The sequence below is a fragment of the Puma concolor genome, chromosome A1 (assembly GCF_028749965.1).
Source record: "Puma concolor isolate L17-30 chromosome A1, mPumCon1.1.hap2, whole genome shotgun sequence".
NCBI lineage: Eukaryota > Metazoa > Chordata > Mammalia > Carnivora > Felidae > Puma > Puma concolor.
Genome location: NC_141667.1, coordinates 232,077,361 through 232,099,191, shown reverse-complemented (window position 1 = coordinate 232,099,191; position 21,831 = coordinate 232,077,361). Strand labels below are relative to the sequence as shown.

Sequence of the window (21,831 nt, the reverse complement as noted above, 5' to 3'; positions counted from 1 at the left end):
TACAGAGGGCCATCTTATTGTATCCTTGCGTGGCAGAGGGATGGCTCTGGTGTCTCTTCTTATCAGATCGCTGTCAGATCAGGGTCCAACCCTCATGAGCTCGTTTTAACCTTAACTGCTTCCATACAGGCTTTATCTCCAAATATAGTTACACTGGGGGTGGGGCTTTAACATGTGAGTTTTGCAGGAAACAAAATTCAGTCTATACCTTAACGTCAGCCTACGTTCACAAAAATTGGCAAAATTAAAGACATTTCAACTTAGAGAGCTCACCTAGACTCAATGCAGTGAGTTTGGTAAGGAAATGTGTTATCATAGGGTCATATCTTGGTTGGAACAATTCAGAACACAGGGAAGGGCCTAGCCTGAGTGGGCTAAAGTAATGAGATTCACCTGACTCACTATGGACAGAGACTCTGTACCTATTTCAGCAGGTCAGCTTGTGTCCCTAGCTGATATTCCTTGCAGCAAGTGCTAAAACTATTTAGAATTTATCCTGTCCGTCCTTAGTTTAGTACTGAGTAACTTATGCACCCATGTGATGCATTCTGTAGGAGGCATTCCAGGCTCAAGTCTCCAGAGCCAACTGCCCTGGAGTTGTTTCTTACGGAACCACAGAAGCAGAACTAAATTTGATTAGGTTGACCTAACAACCTTAGCAGTAAGCTTTACTCTGATTAGAAGATAGGTTAGCTTCTGTACTATGCTTATTTGTCTCTATTCCTCCAGGAAACTTTGGGCAGCATAGCCCCTGGGATATTTTCATTCCTGCCTCCGGGAGCCACCCTAGAGTGCCCTATGAAATTTTGACAGATCCCCAGAGCATGCCTGCTCCCCCAGTGGTGGAAGGGGATGTTGCTGCTGTGCACAAAGGAAAGGAGGAGAGAGACAATGTGGTGGAGGAAAAGGCTAAGGTTGGTCCTGGTCCATCCAATTCACCTGCATTTTCGGATTTTGTGGCTTCCAGGCAGATCAGCATGGAATACAAACTGCAGACTGAAAGAGTCAGGGGATGACCCAGAGAACAAGTAAACATAGAGATTTAAAGTGTGTCCCGAGATCGTGCTTCTGACCAGGTAGGGTGGGGGAAGAGGTGGTTGTGGGTACATCTGTGGGAATGATTGAAGTTCATCCCCCTAGCGTCGCTTGACTTTGTCCTCCTTTGACTGATAAAAAGGCAATTATTCATGGCCTTGGAATGTAAGGAGACCCAGGATCATGCTCAGCCCAGCTGTCACATCTGAGAAGGACAGACACTGCAAATTCAGCCCACGGCACACACTCTCTATTAAGAAATACACACAGAAGCTTGGCTTCCAAGTGAAAGGAAGAAATGAATGGGTTAGTGCCCCAGTCTATGAAAGTCAAAACTGGAGAAAGAGATTTTAAGAGGGCCCTGGTAGATGCAGTCTTGATTTAGAGCTTAGTGAAAATATATGGATTTCCAAGAAATGCTTGCCCTTTAATAAATTGAAAAGAAGGTCATTTCATGAGCTATTGCTCACTGGTTATGTTACAACTCAAAGCAGAACACCTGCTCTGCCAGCAAAATAATGTGTCTCGGGTTTTTCCTTGGCAGCCTCCTGGAATACTGATCACACGGTATGACCTCGTCGCTGACTTTTGTGTAGAGCCCCAAACACGTTCAAAATAGGAAATAAAGGGACTGGGCAGGCATAGATCAAGAAAACCTTCTGTCTTGTCAGAGGCCTCTCACATTTCCACGATCCTGTTCTCATAAGCATTCCCAAGGTAACAAAGAGGTGCGGTGGTAGCCCTTAGGAGATCAGAATGTGTCTACCCAGCACCATTGGTCTGTTTAGAAATACAATAATTTCAGTGTGCGTTTGATACGGAGCAAATAAATGAGTTCATTAATTTTGATGGGCCCGCCATTTGAAAACAAAAGCCCAGAGGGAGGAGGGAAGAGAGGAAGGCGAGAGGAAGGGAAAAATGCTGATGTGCTCAGAAGCCAGGCGAGTGCTTGGCTGGAAGGCAGTCTTAGAGAGAAATCCCACTGCAAGTGTAATGTAGGAACAGGAAGGGAGCGGAGGGAGGGCAAGGCAGGAGGAAGAGGGAGAAGAGGAGGAAAAGGAAGAGGCAGGGTGGGGAGGAAGCCGCTCGGTTCCAGAAATCAAAACAGATCATTGACATGATGTTGGTTCTCTGAGGGTGAAAGAGAGTGGGGCAGTCCGTTCCAGGATGGATTTTGGTCTTCGCTGGTAGACCATTAGGTGCATCTGTGTTTATTTTTCTGTCCAATTTGACTGCTGGTACCCCCAGGAAACAGTCTGCAAATTCTTTCCCAGAGAAATAGGGCAAAAGGAAAGAACCTGAGCCCTTATATAGTGTATTTGGACCATTCGATGGGACCCCAAACTGTGAAATTGCAGAATAAAGTGTTTATGAGGTAGGGTCGCCTGAGTTCTGCTGTTAAATTCACCTTCATTAGTTGTGTGACCTGCAGCAATCACTTCCATTAATCTGTGAAATGAGAGGCGGGATTAGCTGATCTGTGAGTTTTATTCCAGCTCTAAAAATGTTACGTTTCTCTGAATGTCTGTTTTGCAAAACCGAATGTGTTGATTGGATTCTGGGTGTCAGTAGCGATTCTTCCCGAATACGAGCAGATCAAACACAACCACAACTGAAGTAAGTTGATGGAATGCAGAAAATCATTCACCTGGAAAATATCACATAGGAGTTGGTGGTTTCAAATTTGAGTAAAAGCTCGGGGGAAAATGCTCTTGTTTTGTAACAGATTCAGCCAGCCTGTATCTTGTTCCAACACAGAAAAATGCATGTAACTGACAAGCTATCTCTGTTCCCTGTCACCATTATGATCCTGGGTTCCCATTCCCACAAGTGTTCCTTCTTCCAGCCTGAAAAAACCCCTAACCCTTGCTCTCCAGAAGACTCCATCCTTGAAGTTGAACTGAAACAAGACATAAATCAATGGTATGCATTTTGCAATGGCAGGTGAGCCGAACCGGAACAGCCAGGTCAAAGTGAGGGCCCCGTTGAAGTAAGGCGGCCTTTCCTGGCTGAGGCATCCTGGGCTACTCTGCCATCAGCATGAGTCACTTGTCCCTAAGCCCCGCAGCCTGTGAGTATAATGAGGTCACCATTCAAATCTCACCAGTTTAACATCCTGCCTGCATGATTTAGATCTAGGCCGTGGGGCTGTGTGAGTGACACCATCCCGACATGCCCAGTTCCTTGGTGCAGTGGCTCTAGGTCATCAGGAGCCCAGACCCCTTCTTCATACTTCTACCCACTATCTTAGCTCCGGTTTCTGTCTTCCCTATCACCTTATAGCTGCCAGGGCCTCCCATCTTTCAGACAGTGTGAAGAAACAGAGGCATGGCGAACAGAGGTCCAAGACAAAGGGGAGGCACCTCCCAGCCAGATCAGGAACCTTTATGGACTTTCCTAGGAGGTCCCATACACTGCTGCTTACATCCTGTTGGCCAGAACGCAGTCACGTGGGCCACACCTAGCTGCAAGAGGAGTTCAGAGTTCTGTAACCAAGGAGGAAAGGAACAAAGGATTTTTGGTAGACAGCTAGCAATCTCTGTTTCAGGGGGTCACATAGGAACATGTCTCAGATGCTATCAAAATTGGAGAGCATCACACACAGAAACACCATCCATCATGGGCATCATTTAGCCACGAATCTAAAGTTGGCTTTGGGAGAATTTTTGGCCAGTTAGAAAATGACACGGACTAGGATTAGAGTTACAGGTCTTTGAAAACAGTATGACCTCAGGCAAGTCACTTAAACTTCCTGTTATACACATGGAGATCTCCCATGTGGGTCTGCAATCCAACGAGCTGGTGAGCGTGACAGTGTGTAGGTCCGGAGAGGGAAAGGGAGGGGATCCTCTGTCCTCAGACACGTGGGGTTTGACATCACCAGCATCTTCATCACTGTCATCGTGGGCAGCAGCAGAATCGGTGTCATTCTTTATTCACCTTCGCAGAACCTGCTTGGGTTTTAGTTTCCCCTCCTGGGAGCATTAGTCTGCTCAGGCTGCTGTCACAAAATATCAGACTGAACGGCTTAAGCCACAGGCATTCATTCACGTAGCTCTGGAGGGTGGAAGTCTGAGATCAAGGTTCTGGACAATCCTGTTCCAGGTGAGGGCCTTCTTCCTGGCTTGCAGTTGCCACCTTCTCACCGTGTCCTCATGGGGTGAAACACGAACAATGTCTCTTCCTCTTCTTGTGAAGGCACCGATCCTATGACCTCATCAACCCTAATTACCTCCCAAAGACCCCGTGTCCAAATACCATCACACTGGGGATTAGGGCTCCAACATCTGAGCTTTGAGGGACACCTTGCAGTCCATCACCGGAGACTGTTATGGGTGTGGGGCGGGGCAAGGCTTCCAAACAGCATAAGCCAGCAGTAAGATGCCACCGACACTCGCTCCGTCCACTCCGAGTGGGCTGGCATGGAAGCTGGCTCTGGACACAGAGCTGATTCTCTACCTCTTTCTGCTGACTGGCCTCAAGAATGGAATGCAAAGGGGGAGCTGTGAACAGTGAAGGAAAGAGGCCAGAGCGGGGCTGCCTCGCAGGTCCCAACCAGGAAGGGAACCAGTGGAAATACTCTCATCCAACTGGATCAACACCTGTGGTTGTTGGGCTACTGAAAAATGTATGTTTTCTAAGGCAGGGAACCGACATACGTACAGTAAATGTTTTATTTCAACTTGCAACAGTGAAATGTACACCCATTCCCCAATCTTTGGATGTTGGGCCAAGGCTTTTTCTTCAACTAAGAGATGAGTTCAGCACAGTCTTCCTTAAATCCGTTACATGACTTTCAGGTTTTGCTTTTTTTTTTTTTTAATGTTTATTTTTGAAGGAGAGAGACAGAACATGAGCGGGAGAGCGGCAGAGACAGAGGGAGGCACAGAATCCGAAGCAGGCTCCGGGCTCTGAGCTGTCAGCACAGAGCCTGACGTGGAGCTCGAACTCACAATCTGTGAGACCATGACCTGAGTGGAGTCAGTCGCACAACAGTCTGAGCCACCCAGGCGCCCCTTTTTTTGCTTTTTTTAAGTACAGCAAGAACTTGAAGGTGTTTGCAAAACAATATGAGCACAGCAGACTCCTAGATTTTTTAGAATTTTCCGCCAAGCTTTAAAAGTTGTCCCATCTATCCTCAATTCAATATCACCCTTCCTCTAGTCTTTCCAAAGAATTCATCTCAGTTCTTACAAGGTTTTGGGCACATTTTCATCTCATTTAAGTAAATATATAATTGCAGTAAAATGTCCCACTGGCATAAACAGGTCTGGGAACACACACAGCAGGTCCTTGTTAAGTGTACAACTCAACCCTCGACCATTGGGAGCAGACGTGCCATCTGCCAGATGTGATCGTTGGGAGGCTGCGGGCATCTGGCAGGTGTTTACAGAGTCAGTCAGTCAATCCACGAGTTCCGTCAGGAGGGCGTCTGTTATATGTGAGCCTTGGAGCGGCAAGGATTCCCCTACAAATCACACTGACGCTTTCCCTGGACGGCTTGGCTGTAGCACTGAGGACAAGAAGCAGAGACCATGAGCAACAAGGAGGAGGGAGAAGATCCTGTCACTGCACTACCCGCGTTGGTGCTACCTCACCTACATTCTCTGAGTGGGGCCTTCTCCAATAGCACACGCCTTACTCAACGCCAAAAAATGTTGAGGGTCTTCTGTCCGGGGCCACCTCTGACAGTCAGGTGGGAATCACAAAATTATTTTGTTTGGTCCTCACAACATCCTGGAGAGGTGCGATGTGTTATCCACACTTATGGATAAGGAAACTGAAGCTTCGAGTTTGCCCAAAGTCAGACCACTGTTCGGTGGTGAGGCAGGCGCGTGGTACCACTGCTCTGTGAAAGGCCATGCCGCAGAGAAGGGCTCGGGTCTGAGCACAGAAAGGAAAGCGTAATTGTAAAATGCTCCAGACGCTACGTAGAAGCTGTTGGCTGGGGGCAGATTATCGTGGAATCAAGCGTCCTCCCCCGAATGCGGGCCCGAGTGACGGTGCTAGTGTTAACTTGCTGAAACACACGCTGGCTGGAGTTCACTTACACGGAGAGGGGTGGCCAAGTGGCCAAGAGTAGATGGCTCCCAGGCTGTGTAGGGCGAAGTGAGGCTGGGAGAGGCAGACTGGGAAATCATCTCCAGAGACACGGTACCAGGAAGGCGAGTGGATGACCCAGTGGCTGTGCATGGAGCGGAGAGAGGAAAAGGGTACCTTTGGGCTCTCAGAGACGTGGAGGGGGTGCCGCCCGAGGCCACGGAATCCAGTAGAGAGACAGAGAATAGCCCCACAGAGACAACCATGCTCCAGCAAAGCGTAGGTGAGTGTACCTCCTGTCCCTGGTAGATCAAGAACATTCAGGCTTGGTCTCGAGATTTTTGCTGAAAGTCGTCAGTGAGTACTTCCAAGGAGTTTGTTCAGCATTCATGCTGCACTATTCGTTCAGCACCGCTCTGTGCGGGACACGGTGGGAATAGGAGGGAGTCTGTGACCCGAAGGAGTCCACACTCAGGGAAGCAGCGGGTAGTCTCCAGGCTCCCCCACCCTTCACCGCTCAGCTGCCCCTTGACAGCAGGGGTGCAAAGCATTGTGGGAACATCAGTGTGGGGGGCCCACGGAGGGGAGGGCTTCCTGGAGGAAAGGCATTCACACCCCGGCCTGAAAGTTGAATAGAACTCAGCCAATTGAAAGAGAACTTTTAGAAAAGGAATTGCTGCTACAGCACGGATGCACCTTGAAGACATTCAGCTGAGTGAAATCAGCCAGACCCAGGAGGACGAAGACTGTACGACTGCCCTCACATGAGGGACTGAGAGGAGTCAGATTCATGGGGACAGAGAGTAGGACGGTGGGTGCAGGGGCTGGGGGAAGAGGGGAGTACAGAGCTGTTGTCTAATGGGGATCGAGTTTCCATTTTACGAGACGCAAGAGCTCCAGTCATGGGTGGTGGTGAACGGGCTTAACGCCACCCAACTGTCCTGCAGTTAACGAAGGCTAAGATGGTCAATTGTGTGTTATGCGTGTCTTACCGCAATTAAAAGTGAAAGGCAGGGTGGAGGGAGGGAGGGGGGAGCATGAGGCAAGGCCCCAGGGCAAGAGAGAAAGGTGGAGGAGTTCTGGGAGTGTGAGAAGCTCCATGTGCTGGCACAGAGTCTGGGGGGAGGTGACCGTGGCAAGGACTTGACCACGGAAGGAAGGATTTTGAGGGGCGGAAGTAGAAGGCTTTCCAAGGTGTTTCAGATTCAGCAGGAGGGAGTAGAGCTGGTGATAGAGGGTCAAATCGAAGGGTAGAGCACGCGCACGTTTTTGCTAATGGAAGCGGTGCCGTGATGGGAGGGACCACCGTGCCGAAGCGGGGGCTTCCGGTTAAGCGGGAGGCAGCAGGTGCCTGAGGAATCCGCACGCTCATCTGGTCCTTCTCCTGCACGCTGCCGCTGGAGCGGAACCAGCCTTCCCGGAGAACGCCTGAGCTGGGGTGGCCCGGCATCTACCAGACCCTCGGGTGCCACCAGGTCGCCTGCATGTCGGCTGTCGGGGAGAAGCCAGACTTGCCTATTATCGGCTCGGATTTGTTGAATTTAAATTGTCCCGCACAGGAAAAAGAAGGAAGCGAAGCCGCCCAGAAGGAGCACTGATCACATGGCAGTTTCCGTGTCTGGGCTCTGAAGAGACCAGAGTGCTCTTTTTTTGGCAAATTCTTCTTCCCCAGTTAATCCAGTTGACTGACTCAGAGTAAGCTTTGCCCGACGGGGCCCAAGAAGAACAAAACAAGAAATGATGTCTGCCAATGTGGGCTTCCTCCCAAAACAATTAGAGCTTGAAGTGAAGCCCACGGGTCAGATTCGAGGTTTTTCTTCCTCGGAAGCCTCGATTTCACTGAGTGCAGACAGCACAGAGCCGATGGGCTGCAGCTCCGTCACGACCCAGGTGTCCCCGACACCTCCTGCCCCCAGGTGGGGTGGGACCATGGAGAGGAAAGGGACGCTGTTGGTAAAAAAAAAAATAACTAACAATTTTGAAAGTCTGTTTTGTGCCAGGCAAGCCTCGGTTAAGACTTCGGACGTATTATCTCCTTTATTCCTAATAACACCCCTATGGATTATCCCATTTCACCAACAAGGAAAGTGAGGTTCTGGGAGTTTAAATGACCGGCTGATGGTTATCAGTTAAGTAAATGGCGCAAGAAAATTCAGAGGCCACAAGTTCTAACCAACAACGCAGACTCCTCAGGGTAGAGAAAAGCAAGTTTCAGGAATAATATCAGAAGGCCAATTGCCGGGTCCTTTCCAAGCGTGGCTCTAAAGCAGCCATTTGAAAGCTCTCAGCCCCCTCAGAGATCCCAACAGCGGTAGAGAAAGAATAATGATGCCACTACCAGTTACAGAGCACTTGCTATGCTGATCTCTTCATGGGCATCATTTAACCTTGAAGCAGCCTAGGGACTGTGCATCCCTCCTGGCTCCTGGCTCCCCGTTAGGCAATCCAAGCTTAGGCAAAATGAGAAATTTGTTGGTTTGTAGAACCATGGGAAACATTATGACCAAGAACTTAAAAACCCCATCAGGGCTAATGTCCCATCCTTGTCCCTGTGATATTGTCTGTTCTCTCTCTGTCTGTCTCTCTCTCTCTGCAGACCAGTTCTGTCCACGGTGCAGGAAACATGGCCACAACAGTCTCTGGGTTTAATTTGTAGCCTGAACCCCACAGGGAGACTGACGTCAGGTTCTCTTGGGGTTCAAAGTCTCACATCCCTAGCAAAGGGACTTGCTGACATATCTTGAGTCAGCACTTACCTTGGCTCAGACCGAGTGAGGGCCGCAGCCTGGTTCCTTTCAAAATGGCTGGTCTCGTAGAGCCACAGTGATGCCAAGGACTGTTCCCTGGAGAAGAGGAGGGTGCTGAGTAGACAAACAATCCTCTCCGTGTCTCCGAAAGCTAGACAATTGATTCCCACTGCCTCAGACTAGCAAACTATGCCTATCTGCCTGCCTTTCCCCCACCTTCCCTCTCTCCTTCCCTCCTTCCTTCCCTTCTTCCTGACATGGATTTAAATCCCGAGTTTTCTCCTTCCTACTGAACCCAGGCTCCAGAGGCACAGAGAGGACCCACTCTCAGTTTTATCATCAGCTTGCGGATGGGCCAGAGTATATTACTACTTATCCCTTAAGCCTGAATATCTTCACCTGCTACAAAGGGCAGGGGGAGCTGTGTGCACCCCCACCCCCGGATTTTGCCCTTCCGTGTTGGAATCTTTGAGCCTCCTGAGCAACCAACCCACCTTGGCCGGACCCCTTTCCCCATCCTGCTTTATGTAAACCTTCAAACACTGGATCTCTCCCCATTTTAATGAAGTACTCATTTTTAATCCTTTATTTTTGGACCATAACATTTCGAGTTTAATCCTCAGGGTTCTAGCCTGCCTACTTGGTACTATTTTAAATTGAGAGCTCTGCATTAATGCTGTTTTGCTGAGGGCAGTGTTCCCTCCATTAACTAATCCCTTGAGGAAATAATGCCATTATATGAAGTCAGCGGCGTTCAAAACAAAACCCTATCTTATAAATCATGTCAAGCGGGGTTCCAGATACCTCCAGGTGCAACTTCCAGTGGGTCTGGACTTGTTGGGAGAAAATGGGGCAAAGCAGTGGAAAACATCTGCCTTTTTTTTCTGACCCGGTTCTTCTTTCCCCCCTTCCCACTCTTCCTACCTCTGCAGCCAGAATCCTGCTTTCTCACCTGTCCACTGGCGGTCACAACGGGAGCGGAGATAAGCCAGCCATTACCCACCGGTCCTTGCGGACGTAAGTTTGGGAAATGCTGGATTCATGATCGTTAAGCAGATTTGTTTACCTCTGACCCCACATCAAGCCGATCACCTCCAAAAGGCAGCACCTCCCACCACCCCCACAGGGCAGCCAGGGCTTCAGCCTATGGATGTGGGAGTGTTACCAACACTCAGTCCATAACAGAGAGGCGACTTGCTCAGGATAATAAGCAAGAAGGTGGCAAGAGCCAGGTCTGGGACCGATGATGTCTCTAGATTCCTACATCTGTCCTCTTCCCTTTGTAAGTAAAGGACAGCGTGAGGCATCGTGGACCAGCAGGTGGGGTGGGCAGCTGGTGGGAAGGATGAGACTCGATACGATCCGAGATGTTGATGACGCCTGGCATCCGAGCAGGAGCCCCGGGGGATCCAACTTCGGCCCGCCAGTAATCCCCCCTTCTGGTGAGATCCCAGAGGGAGACCCACAACAGGGAATAAAGGAAGATGGAAACAAGGGCCATTTTATTGCTAGCCGAGACGACTGGTTTTAGCCGAGACGACTGGGTTTAGCCAAGACGACTGATTTTAGCCAAGACGACTGGTGGTCCTTCAGACGGACTCTTCCAGGAAGCAGAGCTGGGATTATGACAGGCTCAGAGCCTGAGCAGTCTTCCCTTCTCCTGCCCAAGTCTTACCACCAGGTTTCAGGGAGCTGAGGACTCTGGACTGAGGGACCCACCGTGAGTGTGAAGCCCAGTCCGGACCCCAGTCTCTAAGCAGCGGTATTCGAATAGTGGCACTGTCTTCTCTCCTCTGTTTGGGACAACTCAGCGTAGCACCGCTTGGCTGAGCCTGCGAGCACAATCTGTCTGTCTTCTCAGGATGCTCTGGGAGAAGGTAGGGGACCATCAAAGAGGAACCGGGGTCTTTTCTCCACTCCAGGCGCTCACTCAGGGGAGGCCAGCTATAGCTCCTAGATACTTGGCCAGATGCCCGTGAGATTCAGGCCGGGGACAGGAATATTCCTCCAAACCCTGGAAGCCACTCTGTCCTACCTGAATCCTGACTACTCCCAGGTCCCTCCCTGAGGCCAGCCTCTACCCTCCATCCCTCAAACCACCTCTTGCCCTTTCTGCTCAGATTCAACCTGGGCCTGCCCTCCCCTTCCCGTCAGTTCCAGGATCCCAAAGAGAATATTCTATAGTTTAGATGCTAGTCTGAAATAATTTGTCTGGCTCAACGTATCACGCCTTCCCGTACCTCCCATCCCGAAACACACTTTCCAGTCTCCCCTTTCATTTCTGCCTCCTGTTGTGGTGACTCTCACGAAGAAAGATGTCATTTGTGGACATCCTTATGACCATCGGAGGTATTTCGAAAGGCTTACAAATTTTAATTACCGGCTTCATATTCCTACACAACAACAAAGCAGGCACGTTTCATCTGGGAGATTTCTCTCTGGTGTAACACAGACAGGAAAGTATTGCAAGAAAGACATAGGCAATATTTTTTCTCATCCACCGTGGGGCACGGTAGTGGGCTGAATGATGGCCACCCATAGCTAGCAAGTTCTAATCCCCAGAGCCTGTGGATGTGACCTTATTGGGAAGTGGGTCTTTGCAGATGTGATTAAACTCGGTATCATGAGAGGAGGAGATGACCCCAGATTATTCGGGTGGGCCCGAAATGCCATCACAAGTGTCCTTGAAGAGAGGTACAAGAGATCAAGGGACACGTGGGAAAGACGATGTGAAAAAGGGAGAGAGATGCGGCCGCAAGCCAATGGACCCCTGGAGTCACCAGAAGCTGGGAGAGGAAAGGAGGGATCTTCCCCCCCACCCAGAGCCCTCGGAGGGAGGGGGCGCCCACCCCCAGCCTGATTTCAGACTGCTGGCTTCCGGGCCAGTGAGAGGGGAGCAACAGATGGGGGACACTGAGTGCCACAGAGCCACCAGCAGAGAGGAGGCCCGAAAGATCACTCGACTTAGCCCCAGCAAGTTCACTAGTGATTTCTGAGAGCAGAGCGGTTGTAGCAAATGTAAGGAAACGACGGACATTGCGTTTGCAGAACATTCTCCCACACGTAAACTTAGGAAAGTGAGCAGTAAACTGGAACCCTAAATTACCTCTAGTGACTGTATGCATCCCACGGAGAGCCTGCAGGCAGAGGTCCAGCGGTGAGCGTCCTGTGGATCAAAGGAAGTTGGGTTTCTCCTTGTTCGACCCATGTCAGCCTTAATACACGTATCTTTTGTCCCACTGAGGACACAGGCCCTGGAAATCAGAAGCACCTGTTTCAGCCACGAGCATGAAAACCAGCACGAATCCCGAGCATCCTGGGTGCTCCCTTCTGTCCATCTGGTGTCTCCCGGTCCTTGCCCCATTGCCTCCACCTGTTTCCTACTTGGGACCTTCCTGAATCTCAACTGCAGCCGAGCATTGACTCTTTTCCCTTTCACGTGCTATCCAGAGTTTTAGCCAAGAGTGGATTTCAAACCCCATTCCTCACAGAAACTGTAAAGCTGTGTGACACAAAGACCTCTTCGGAATAACAGGGTTGGAAGTGGAAATCCACACGTGGCCAGTCCTGGCTTTGCTTCGTTTCATAGTGTCAGGGGGAGGGCACGTGCGGGGCGGGGGCTGCCACCAGCCCCCGGAAACGAGCCTACAAAGGGGTCTGTTGGGCCACTGAGAACAACCCCAAGCTGAAGCCCACACAGATCATGTTCCTGACAGGGCTCCTCATTTCTTACATAAGCTAATAAATCTTCACTTGCTTTTCAAAGGAGAGGTCAGGGGTGCCTGGGTGGCTCAGTCGGTTAAATGGCCGACTTTGGCTCAGGTCATGATCTCAAGGTCCGGGAGTTTGAGCCCCGCATCCGGCTCTGTGCTGACAGCTCAGAGCCTGGAGCCTGCTTCGGATTCTGTGTCTCCCTCGCTCTCTGCCCCTCCCTGGCTCATGCTCTGTCTCTCTCTCTCTCTCTAAGAATAAATAAACATTAAAAAGAGAGGTCAGGATGTCATAGCCAGTTTGGGCAACCGAGGAGAGGAGTCTGAGGCTCTTCTCCTCAGGTCCCTCAGCTCTCCTCACGCCCCCCTCAGGTCCTCTCGTGCCCCCCTCAGTTCCCCCCACACCCCCCTCAGCTCTCCTCACATCCCACAGCTCTCCTTTCGTCCCCCTCAGCTCTCCTCACGCCCCCCTCAGGTCCCCCCACACCCCCTCAGCTCTCCTCAAGTCCCTCAGCTCTCCTCACGCCCCCCTCGGCTCTCCTCACACCCCCCTCAGCTCTCCTCACACCCCCCTCAGCTCTCCTCACATCCCTCAGCTCTCCTCATATCCCTCAGCTCTCCTCACATCCCCCTCAGCTCTCCTCAGGTCCCTCAGCTCTCCTCACGCCCCCCTCGGCTCTCCTCACATCCCTCAGCTCTCCTCACGCCCCCCTCAGGTCCCCCCAAACCCCCCTCAGCTCTCCTCACGCCCCCCTCCGCTCTCCTCACGCCCCCCTCTAGCCCGGCCTCCTCCTGTGGGCTCCATTTTGAGGCATGGCACCCTTTTTCACTCTGACACGGAAGTCAGAGACCTGGGAGTCGGCCTGTCCCCGTCCCTGCCGTTCGTCGTTCGTCGGGAGCGCACGGCACACGAGGGCCCAGAGGCGCTGAAGTGGCCCCGTGAGCGCGCAGAGATCTCAGGGGAGGTGCTCCTTCCGGGGGCAAAGCGCAAGGGCCAAGTCCGCAGAAGGGGATCCGTGAATCGCTCAGGTCGTTTGTGACGATTCCCAGCACGGCCTGCTTCCCTGTCGGCACCCCGGGCCGGCCTCACTGTGTGGCAACCGGGGGACCGTCGCTGCCAGGTGGACCCCACAGGCCCCGGCCCGCCAGGCGCTGAAGAAGCCCCCTGGCCACGGCCCTCCCTGCCGCGTCAGGGTGACGCATCCGCTCGGAGGTGCGGGGAGAGCCCAGGGAGGAGGTGGGAGCCGGCAGCCCCCCCGCGGGGCCGGGGGTGCCACACATCCTTCCATTCCTTCCGGAGCAGCAGCCCCTGCCCCGAGCAGCGCTCCCCCCTCCACTCCGCCCCTGGCTTGAACGTCAGTGCTCCCTTGTGGGCACGGTTCGGTCCCCACCAAACTCCTCACGGAGAGGGTGCCCACCCCCACTCCTGGACACGGGGAGGCGCGGCTCTGCGCGCCCCCCTGCTCTTCTGGGTTTTATCTTCGTGGCCGTGGAGCAGTAGGGCCGTTTACCCTCGCATGCGAATTACCTACTCATGGAGGAATGTTATGACCCTCGTCGCAAGATTAGGTAGCTGTTACTAAGACACACTTGGGACCAGCGAATGCAAGTACCTCATGAGAATTCTTTGACTAATAAAGAATCACCTTCTAAATTCCTCGAGAAAGCTCTCCTTTAGGCAAAACATTTATGTATAGCGTTGCTATAGAATGTCCAGAATCCTCAAACAGCACTTAACATCGTTTAGAGAGGGTCGGGCTGCTTATGACAACCAGATGAAGTGATGAGGCGCGTCATCCTCGATCGGACGCTGGATCCAAACAACAGCCGCAAAGGACGTTTGGGGGACCGAGGTACCTGGTCGGGCTGTTGTGCGGAGGAGGGGTTCCTTGGGCGCGACAGTGGACTTGAGGGGTGGGAGGATGAGGGGTGACGGAGAAGGGATGGGCGGGAGAGGTGACTGTCGCTGTGACTGGTCAAGGGTTCACGGCACTGTTCTGCCAATTTTTCTAAATAAAAAGGGAGGGGCGTTAAAAAAAAATCTACTCTGGTATTTGTCGTTTTGTGGGAAAGGGATAGTATTAAGGCAACTCTCTCGGAGGTTTTTGGTGCCAGTAAACAGGACGATTCACTAATTTTGACAATCACCCCTTCTCTGGCCCTGGGCAAATAGTGTCCTTGGCCTATGGATTATAAAGTCATGGTCCCTCAGAGCCTTTTTTTGGCGCCATCTGGCTTCTAGAACATTCCCAAACCTGGAAGTGTTAGCAAAGAGGTAGCCCTGGGCACCCAGCGATGATAAATAGACTGAATTTCCACTCACCCCACAGCGGCTGGTTGGTTCACCGAGCAGGAAGACAGGCATGTGTTGACTGCCCATGTCTATTTCAAAAGCCACGATTTTCAGAGAAAACATGAAAGGGAAGAAATTAAAAAATATCGTGTGTGTGTGTGTGTGTGTGTGTGTGTGTGTGCACGCGTGTGTGCAGTGATAGCAGGTAGGAGTAAACAGTATATGCTGGTGTTGGAAAAGAAACCTAGCAAAGAGGAAGCCCCTCCCTACTCTTGGTGCGGCCAGCCTTCACCGCATACCTGCTCTGTGCCAAGATCCCCAAACACGTCGTCGTGTAGACCAACTCCTTTCGTCCTCAAGGACGACCACTTTGTAGAGGGAGAAACCGAGCTTATGGAGGAAATTGGCTGGGGGAGGTCAATGTCAAAGCCATGCTGATTGTAAAATGTGGAGCCGGAATGGAACCCCCAGTATGTTTGACTTAAAAGCTATGGAAGCACTTAATTTGTCACCCAGTGCTATCCCCAACTGAGCTGGAGCCAGTACGGGGGATGTAGGGGGTTGTTTCCTGATTCTCTCCACTTTATTTGTTTTGTTTTTAATAATAAAAGACGAAAGCATTAAAAAGGGAGCACATTTGTTGGAAATCTCTGGGCTGCAGTATGTGTGCAGAGGATGTTGGGGTGAGGGGTGGTGGTGATGCAGGGGAGGAGCCCCTACGAGGACCAGAGTAAATAACTGCTACCATTCATTCAGTGGGCTGCACGGGGGCTCATTCTCCATATGCCTCAAGCCTTAAGTGAGGAAAACAGAAACCATTAAAACGATACACACAGACCTACGGAAAGGTGCCGGTAACCGTATCACATCAATCCCCAAGTCCCCCTAGGGGGAAGCGACAGGAGAGGAGGAGTGAGGAAGTTGGGTAGCTTTAGGGAGAATTGAACATCCATAGCCAAGGAGAAAAGGCTAAGTATAGAAAAATGTAGATGGATGGGCATATATCAGTTTATAGAATATAGCGTCACTGCTCGGAAAACGGAACTTCAGATACCTTGGCTGAAATATCAGCTATCACATACATCCTGTGTATAGTCAATAGCTCAATGGTTCTTGAGTTTGCAGGTTACACTCCCCTGGGAAGCCTTGCAAATCCTGATGCCCAGGCCCCATCCCAATCAGAATCTCTGTGGGTGTTTTCGTTTTTTGGTTTTTGTTTTTTTTTGTTTTTTGTTTTAAAAACTTCTGGCATCTTTTAACTTGTAGCCTGCGTTGCAAATCACTGTTTCTGGGTCAGCGTTTAATGGAGAGGCAAGCTCGTTTTTCGGTTTTTGTTAAATTGTCTTGTTGTTTTAATGAACACTTGTAATGGTCTAACAGAACCAGTCCTCATCTTGATTCTTTTTATACACTGATATCTTGCTTAATCTTTCTCTCTCTTCTCTTCCTTTCTCTCTCTGCCTCTCGGTTTCTGTCTCGGTCGCAACCGGGGTTGCAAACACTGGACTAAGAGACTGTATTTGGTGGTGAAAAGCTTTGGTGTGTCAAAGAAGCATGGGCTTAGAAAGCTCTCTACAGCCTGGTGAGAAAATAACACATCTTAATACGGTTGCATTCAATGGATGATTGCAGAGAACAGATTCGGAGGCCTCTCACGGAGCGTTTGCAATGATGATAAAAGTGTATTTTCACCGCGCTGACCAACTTTTACCCCTGGGTGAGTACATGCTAACTTTTATCCCTCTGCTGCCATAGGGAGAACACTGCCTTTGGAGTCAGTCAGATCTAAGTTCTGATGAACCTCTCAACTTGGTCGGACTGTCCTTCACCCCATTTCCCCACTGGTAAAATGGGAAACATACCCTCAGAGGACTGTGAAGCCCGAGTAGGAGCACCTCGCAGAGGGCTGAGGCACTCGGGAGGCAGGTAAGTGCCAATATCCCCCCTTCTCTTTGTGTGCGATTTGGAAGGCCGTCGCTTTCCCTAGAGAGGCTCTCAAAGGGCAGGGGTCCTCTCTGGTTGTCACAACAGGAGCACCTAGTGGCACCTAGTGGGTAGAGATGAGGGATGCTGTTGAACACTGTATGAGGTGCCAGGCGGTCCCCATAACACAGTGCCACCCGCCTTAAGTAGATTAAGAATCGTTAAGGGACCCATGCTGTACTACAGTTCTGAGAAAATGAAACCGCCAGAGACTGGAAGAGCTAATTATTCTGAAGCTTTCAAATATGTCACACATGCTCATATTATTTACAAAACACATGCAAATACAGACTCAAAAATAACCGATTTCGACTGGTTGTCTTTTAGGAAGTACCCAATGCTAGCGAAGCTAGGCCACGGAGAGAAAAACCATAGCACATTTGCCACCGCTAGCTGGAATGGCACGGGGGAAACTTTCTCCTCACCCTGCCCACTGGAGGGGCGTAACCACGCCCACAGTACATAGTACTTTGGGAAACTGAATCTCTCTCTCCAAATATCATTAGAAGACTCCATCTCCCCAGAAAAGCATGACAGGGTTGTTTTGTGTGGATTACATAGAGAGAGTGACGTATTCCTGCACAGCAAATACCATAGTCTGGATAGAAGTCTGGATGGAAGTGGTAATGTAAAAAAAAAAAAAATATATATATATATATATATATATATATATACACACACACACACACATACAAATGCCGCTGATAAAAGTGAGTCATTGGCAACAACCAAAGTTTATTTTTTGGACTTTCTGAAAGTAACTCTTGAAAGGCTTTTGAAACGAGGCATATTACATTTTTTTGATGGGGAATCAAGGACAATAAAATGTAAACATTGGGGATTTGACCCAAGAAAGCTAATCATTGCTCAGACTTCACCAATGTTCATGATGAACTAGACTCCAGGGGTCTACAAGGGTAGACATTTTTTCCAAGTTTTTATTTAAATCCCAGTTGGTTAACACATAGTGTAATGTTGGTTTTAGGTGTACAATATAGCGATTCATCAGTTACATACAATACCCAGTATATCATTACTAGTGCCCTCCTTAACCCATTACCCATTTAACCCATCCCAGGCCCACCTCCCTGCCAGTAACTCTCTAGTTTATTCTCTATAGGTAAAGAGTCTGTTTCCTAGTTTGCTTCTCTTTTTCACATGTTCATCTGTTTTGTTTCTTAAATCCCACATGTGAGTGTAATCATGTTTGTCTTTCTCTGACTTATTTTGCTTAGCATAATACTCTATAGCTCTATACACATCATTGCAAATGGCAAGATTTCATTCTTTTTGATGGCTTAGATTTCATTGTATGTATGTATGTATGGGAGGTGTAATGTGAAATTTATTACATATATACATACACATGTGAGATATATATCTCCCATCTTTATCCATCACTTGCTGGACATTTGGGTTCTCCATAATTTGGATACTGTTGATAATGCTGCTATAAACACTGAGGTTCATGTATCTCTTTGAATCAGTATTTTTGTGTCCTTTGGATAAATATTTATAGTGCAATTGCTGGATCATGGGGTAGTTCTATTTTTAAGTTTTTGAGGATCCTCCATACGGTTTTCCGGAGTGGCTGCACCAGTTTGCATTCCCACCAGCAATGCAAAAGGGTTCCTCTTTCTCCACATCCTCACCGACATCTGTTACCTGTGTTAATTTTAGATACTCTGACTGGTGTGAGGTGGTATCTCATTGTGGTTTTGATTTAGGTTTCCCTGATGATGAGTGATGTTGAACGTCTTTTCATGTGTCTGTTGGCCATCTGTAGGTCTTCTTTGGGAAAATGCCTATTCATGTCTCCTGACCATTTTTTAACTGATTACTTTTTGGGGGGGCGGGGGTGTTGAGTTTGGTAAGTCCTTTAGGTATTTTGGACACTGACCCTTTATCAGATACGTCATTAGCAAATATATTCTCCCATTCTGTAGCTTGCCTTTTGTTTCCTTTGTTGTGCAGCTTTTTATCTTGATAAAGTCCCAATAGTTTATTTTTGCCTTTGTTTCTCTTGCCTCAGGATACATATATAGTAAGAAGTTGCCACAGCCAATGTCAGGTTACTGCCCATGTTCTCCAGTGAGTGGATATTTTTAGGAATAATTGTCAGAAAGTGACCATTTAAGTTAAAATTAAATATAAAATTCCATGTTTTGTTAAATAGAGCATTTATCCAAACTACTCCATGCCTTGAGGATTCTAAGTGATTGCTACATAAATCACAATTGTGTGATATTATGATATGTATTAGAATATTAACATGTATTATGAAGTAGTCAACATTGACAATGTTGTTTTCCAACATCCAAAAATGCAATCTTGAGGTCTGCAAACTATAGCTAGTTGAGCCATTAAAAAACAAAAAACAAAAAACGACTTCATCTTTACAGAAAAGTGATACTACAGACAACTTCCCATCTTTAATACTGATTTAGGACAGGCTGATAGTTCCTCTGTCATCAGGTACTATTTGGGGATGGAAGAAAAAAGTTTTCCCATTCTTGTATTTTAAAATCTTTCATCTTTTATGAGCTTCCCAATTGTACACAGAACACTAACCTACCTTCACCTGTCAATGGGGAACTGTACAATGGGTATGTATTAGTGTGCATTAAGAGAACAGAAAAACCACGAGGTCAACTCTACATGGAAAAACAAAGTTAAAAGAAATTGCAAAGTGGGAAAATGTTTGAATGTTGGCAAATGGTTAAGATCCTCAATAGTAACATGGAAACTCAATAAACACTACAAATAAGAACGAATAAAACCTTTATGAAACACACGTAGGCAAACAAATTCATAATGTCGGAAGTACAAGCCACACGTAACAAAGACAAGTTACTTAGTGCAGAATGACTGTTGAGTGTGGGATTTAAGATTGGGGTAGCTGGAGTGCCGGGGCTGTTTTAAGGACTAAACTCTGAAAAGCCTGACACACAGTAGCTAAATAGATTATTGTAACAGACTGGCAGCACATAAAAGATGAATTCCGCCCCTTGGTGAGGGAAAATTGGTCCTCATTAAAAGAGCATAAAACTGCTGCCCTTAGTGGGTATAGCATGGTTGTCATCTATCCTAAATGAGCATGTCTTCCCCACCCCACCCCCGACACTTCTTGTCCTTAGAAAATACGCAGATAGAGGATTCACCGCGGGATTAATTAGATTAAAAGACCCAGACAAACCGCGCTCCACCGGCACTGGGACTGGTTAAAGTAGTTTTATGTATGTCTTCACATTGGAACTCGGTAGAGCAGTAAAGTTACAACACCTAACTGTATTTCTCTCCTTGGTCAGTTTTAGAAAACATCCTACACAACAGTGGAACACGTATACCCGTCCCCACACACACCGTCATCAGGAGGAAAAGGCTTGAAAGATACGCAACAGGTTAATGTTTTCTTCTGGGTGTTGGGAGTTACATTCAACTTTATATTAAAGACCATGTTTAATATAATAAACATATGCTACTTTTCTATCGGGAGAAAGCATATGTAAGGGGTATCAGAAAAGGGAAAATTGGGATTTTTCATACGAAAGAACTTCATTTCTGCTACAGTTTACATGCTTTTCCTCTCCCTCAGTCCCATGTAAGTTAGTGACAAAACCGTTTAGAAATGACACCATGAGATGAACTTTATTTTAAAGCTCATAAAAGCTTCACAATATCAGTGACAAACAGAATCCACATTTCTTCCAATTTACGCCTTCACATGACAATGTGCTGTATAACAAGAGATAGAGTTGAAAGTTTTTGTTCTGCATGCTGCTAACACATTTCACTAACTTTTGCTTTACTCATTGGATTTTTTTAATATCAAAGCAAAAAGTCATATTCTATTGGACAGAATTAATATTAGAAAGCCCTTATGAAATCAGACTTAGTCTTGTTTATAAACATCCACACCCACACACGTGCTGAAATGGAGAGCAAAATGCAAGAAAACTACCTTGGCAGGAACAAATGCTTCAAGATTTTAATCACAGCCCTCTTGAACAAGCAGTACAGTTTATTTTCTCCAAAAGACAAAAGTCAAATTCATCCTCAGTGATGCAAATGGGAATACTGCACAGAAGCTTAGTATGAATTCACAATTCCACAGGAATCTGAGAGTTACCAAGGCAATTTTCCCTTTTAGGATCATAAAGACTACAGACTGAAGCTTTTTTCTCTTTCCATATAATACACAAAATTTCTAAACATCCTTAAAAAAGAAAATATAAATAGTCTCAGTATGTTATGTAGAGTCACATACTGTGGCAGAAACATCTACTGACTGAAGGACGAAGCCGACGTAGTGTGCTCTAGTCCAAGTCCATGTTAACGGGCCTCTTCTCGTGAGGGTAACACTCCCCGTTCTGACGTGGAGGCTCGGCACCCAGATTTTCTGTGCCTTCTAAATCTTCTTCCTTTTTATCAGTATTTGGGCCATTTGGAGTTCTTTCCAGTTTGGGTGACTCGATCTTTGGTTTGGGTTGTGTTACGACGGGTTCACAGGTGTTATTCAACTCCTAAGCAAGGAAAACAAAACTGGTCATCAGGGTAACTCAGATCCATCCACTCATTTTCAATTACTTTCATAACACACGTGAACGGGTACATTTCTACCAACTCCAATTATATACAGCTCAAGGAATTCATTTTCTCGTTACACTTGCCCAAAACTATAGCTTGAGGCCTGATCAAGAGAGAAGAGAATATTCTTGTAGGATGTGTCAGGAACTTGCAAAGTACTCCTAGATTATATTACCTCACTTAATCCTCACAACAGTATTAGAAAGTAGGAATTATGATCCCCATCTATGTAGGAGAGAGAAGATGGTTCAGAGAGGCTGGATAATTTAACCTCACGATCAGGAAAACCAGTGAGTGAACAGCTGGGATTCAAGTTTACAGCCCCCTGACTTCAAAGGCTCACGATTTTTTTTTTTTTTTTTTTAATTTTTTTTTTTCAACGTTTTTTATTTATTTTTGGGACAGAGAGAGACAGAGCATGAACGGGGGAGGGGCA

General features: G+C 48.1%; 2 protein-coding genes and 1 long non-coding RNA gene across 7 annotated transcripts in view; 2 read left to right on the top strand and 1 right to left on the bottom strand.

Moving 5' to 3' along the window:
- The window catches only part of LOC112860850 (cilia- and flagella-associated protein 337-like), a 115,830-nt gene extending 108,157 nt beyond the window's left edge, over positions 1–7,673 (top strand). Inside the window, 3 exon segments of the mRNA XM_086717638.1 lie at positions 730–914; positions 2,882–2,979; positions 7,466–7,673. Coding sequence (XP_086573764.1) covers positions 730–914; positions 2,882–2,979; positions 7,466–7,673 — 491 coding nt within the window.
- Positions 7,674–12,809: 5,136 nt separating this feature from the next.
- The window catches only part of LOC147584844 (uncharacterized), a 17,322-nt gene continuing 8,300 nt past the window's right edge, over positions 12,810–21,831 (top strand). Inside the window, exons 1-5 of one of the 5 annotated variants that reach the window (XR_015253829.1) lie at positions 12,810–13,769; positions 14,280–14,385; positions 16,458–16,542; positions 18,841–18,899; positions 20,117–20,209. This is a non-coding gene — a long non-coding RNA (uncharacterized LOC147584844). Of the gene's footprint in view, positions 13,770–14,211; positions 14,386–15,508; positions 16,543–18,840; positions 18,900–20,116; positions 20,210–21,831 lie in introns of those variants that run through there. The other 4 variants (XR_015253826.1, XR_015253830.1, XR_015253825.1 and 1 more) reach the window with 4 other exon arrangements.
- The window catches only part of HSPH1 (heat shock protein family H (Hsp110) member 1), a 24,816-nt gene continuing 23,414 nt past the window's right edge, over positions 20,430–21,831 (bottom strand). Inside the window, exon 18 of the mRNA XM_025924712.2 lies at positions 20,430–21,331. Coding sequence (XP_025780497.1) covers positions 21,125–21,331 — 207 coding nt within the window. The 3' untranslated portion in view covers positions 20,430–21,124. The remainder of the gene's footprint in view (positions 21,332–21,831) is intronic.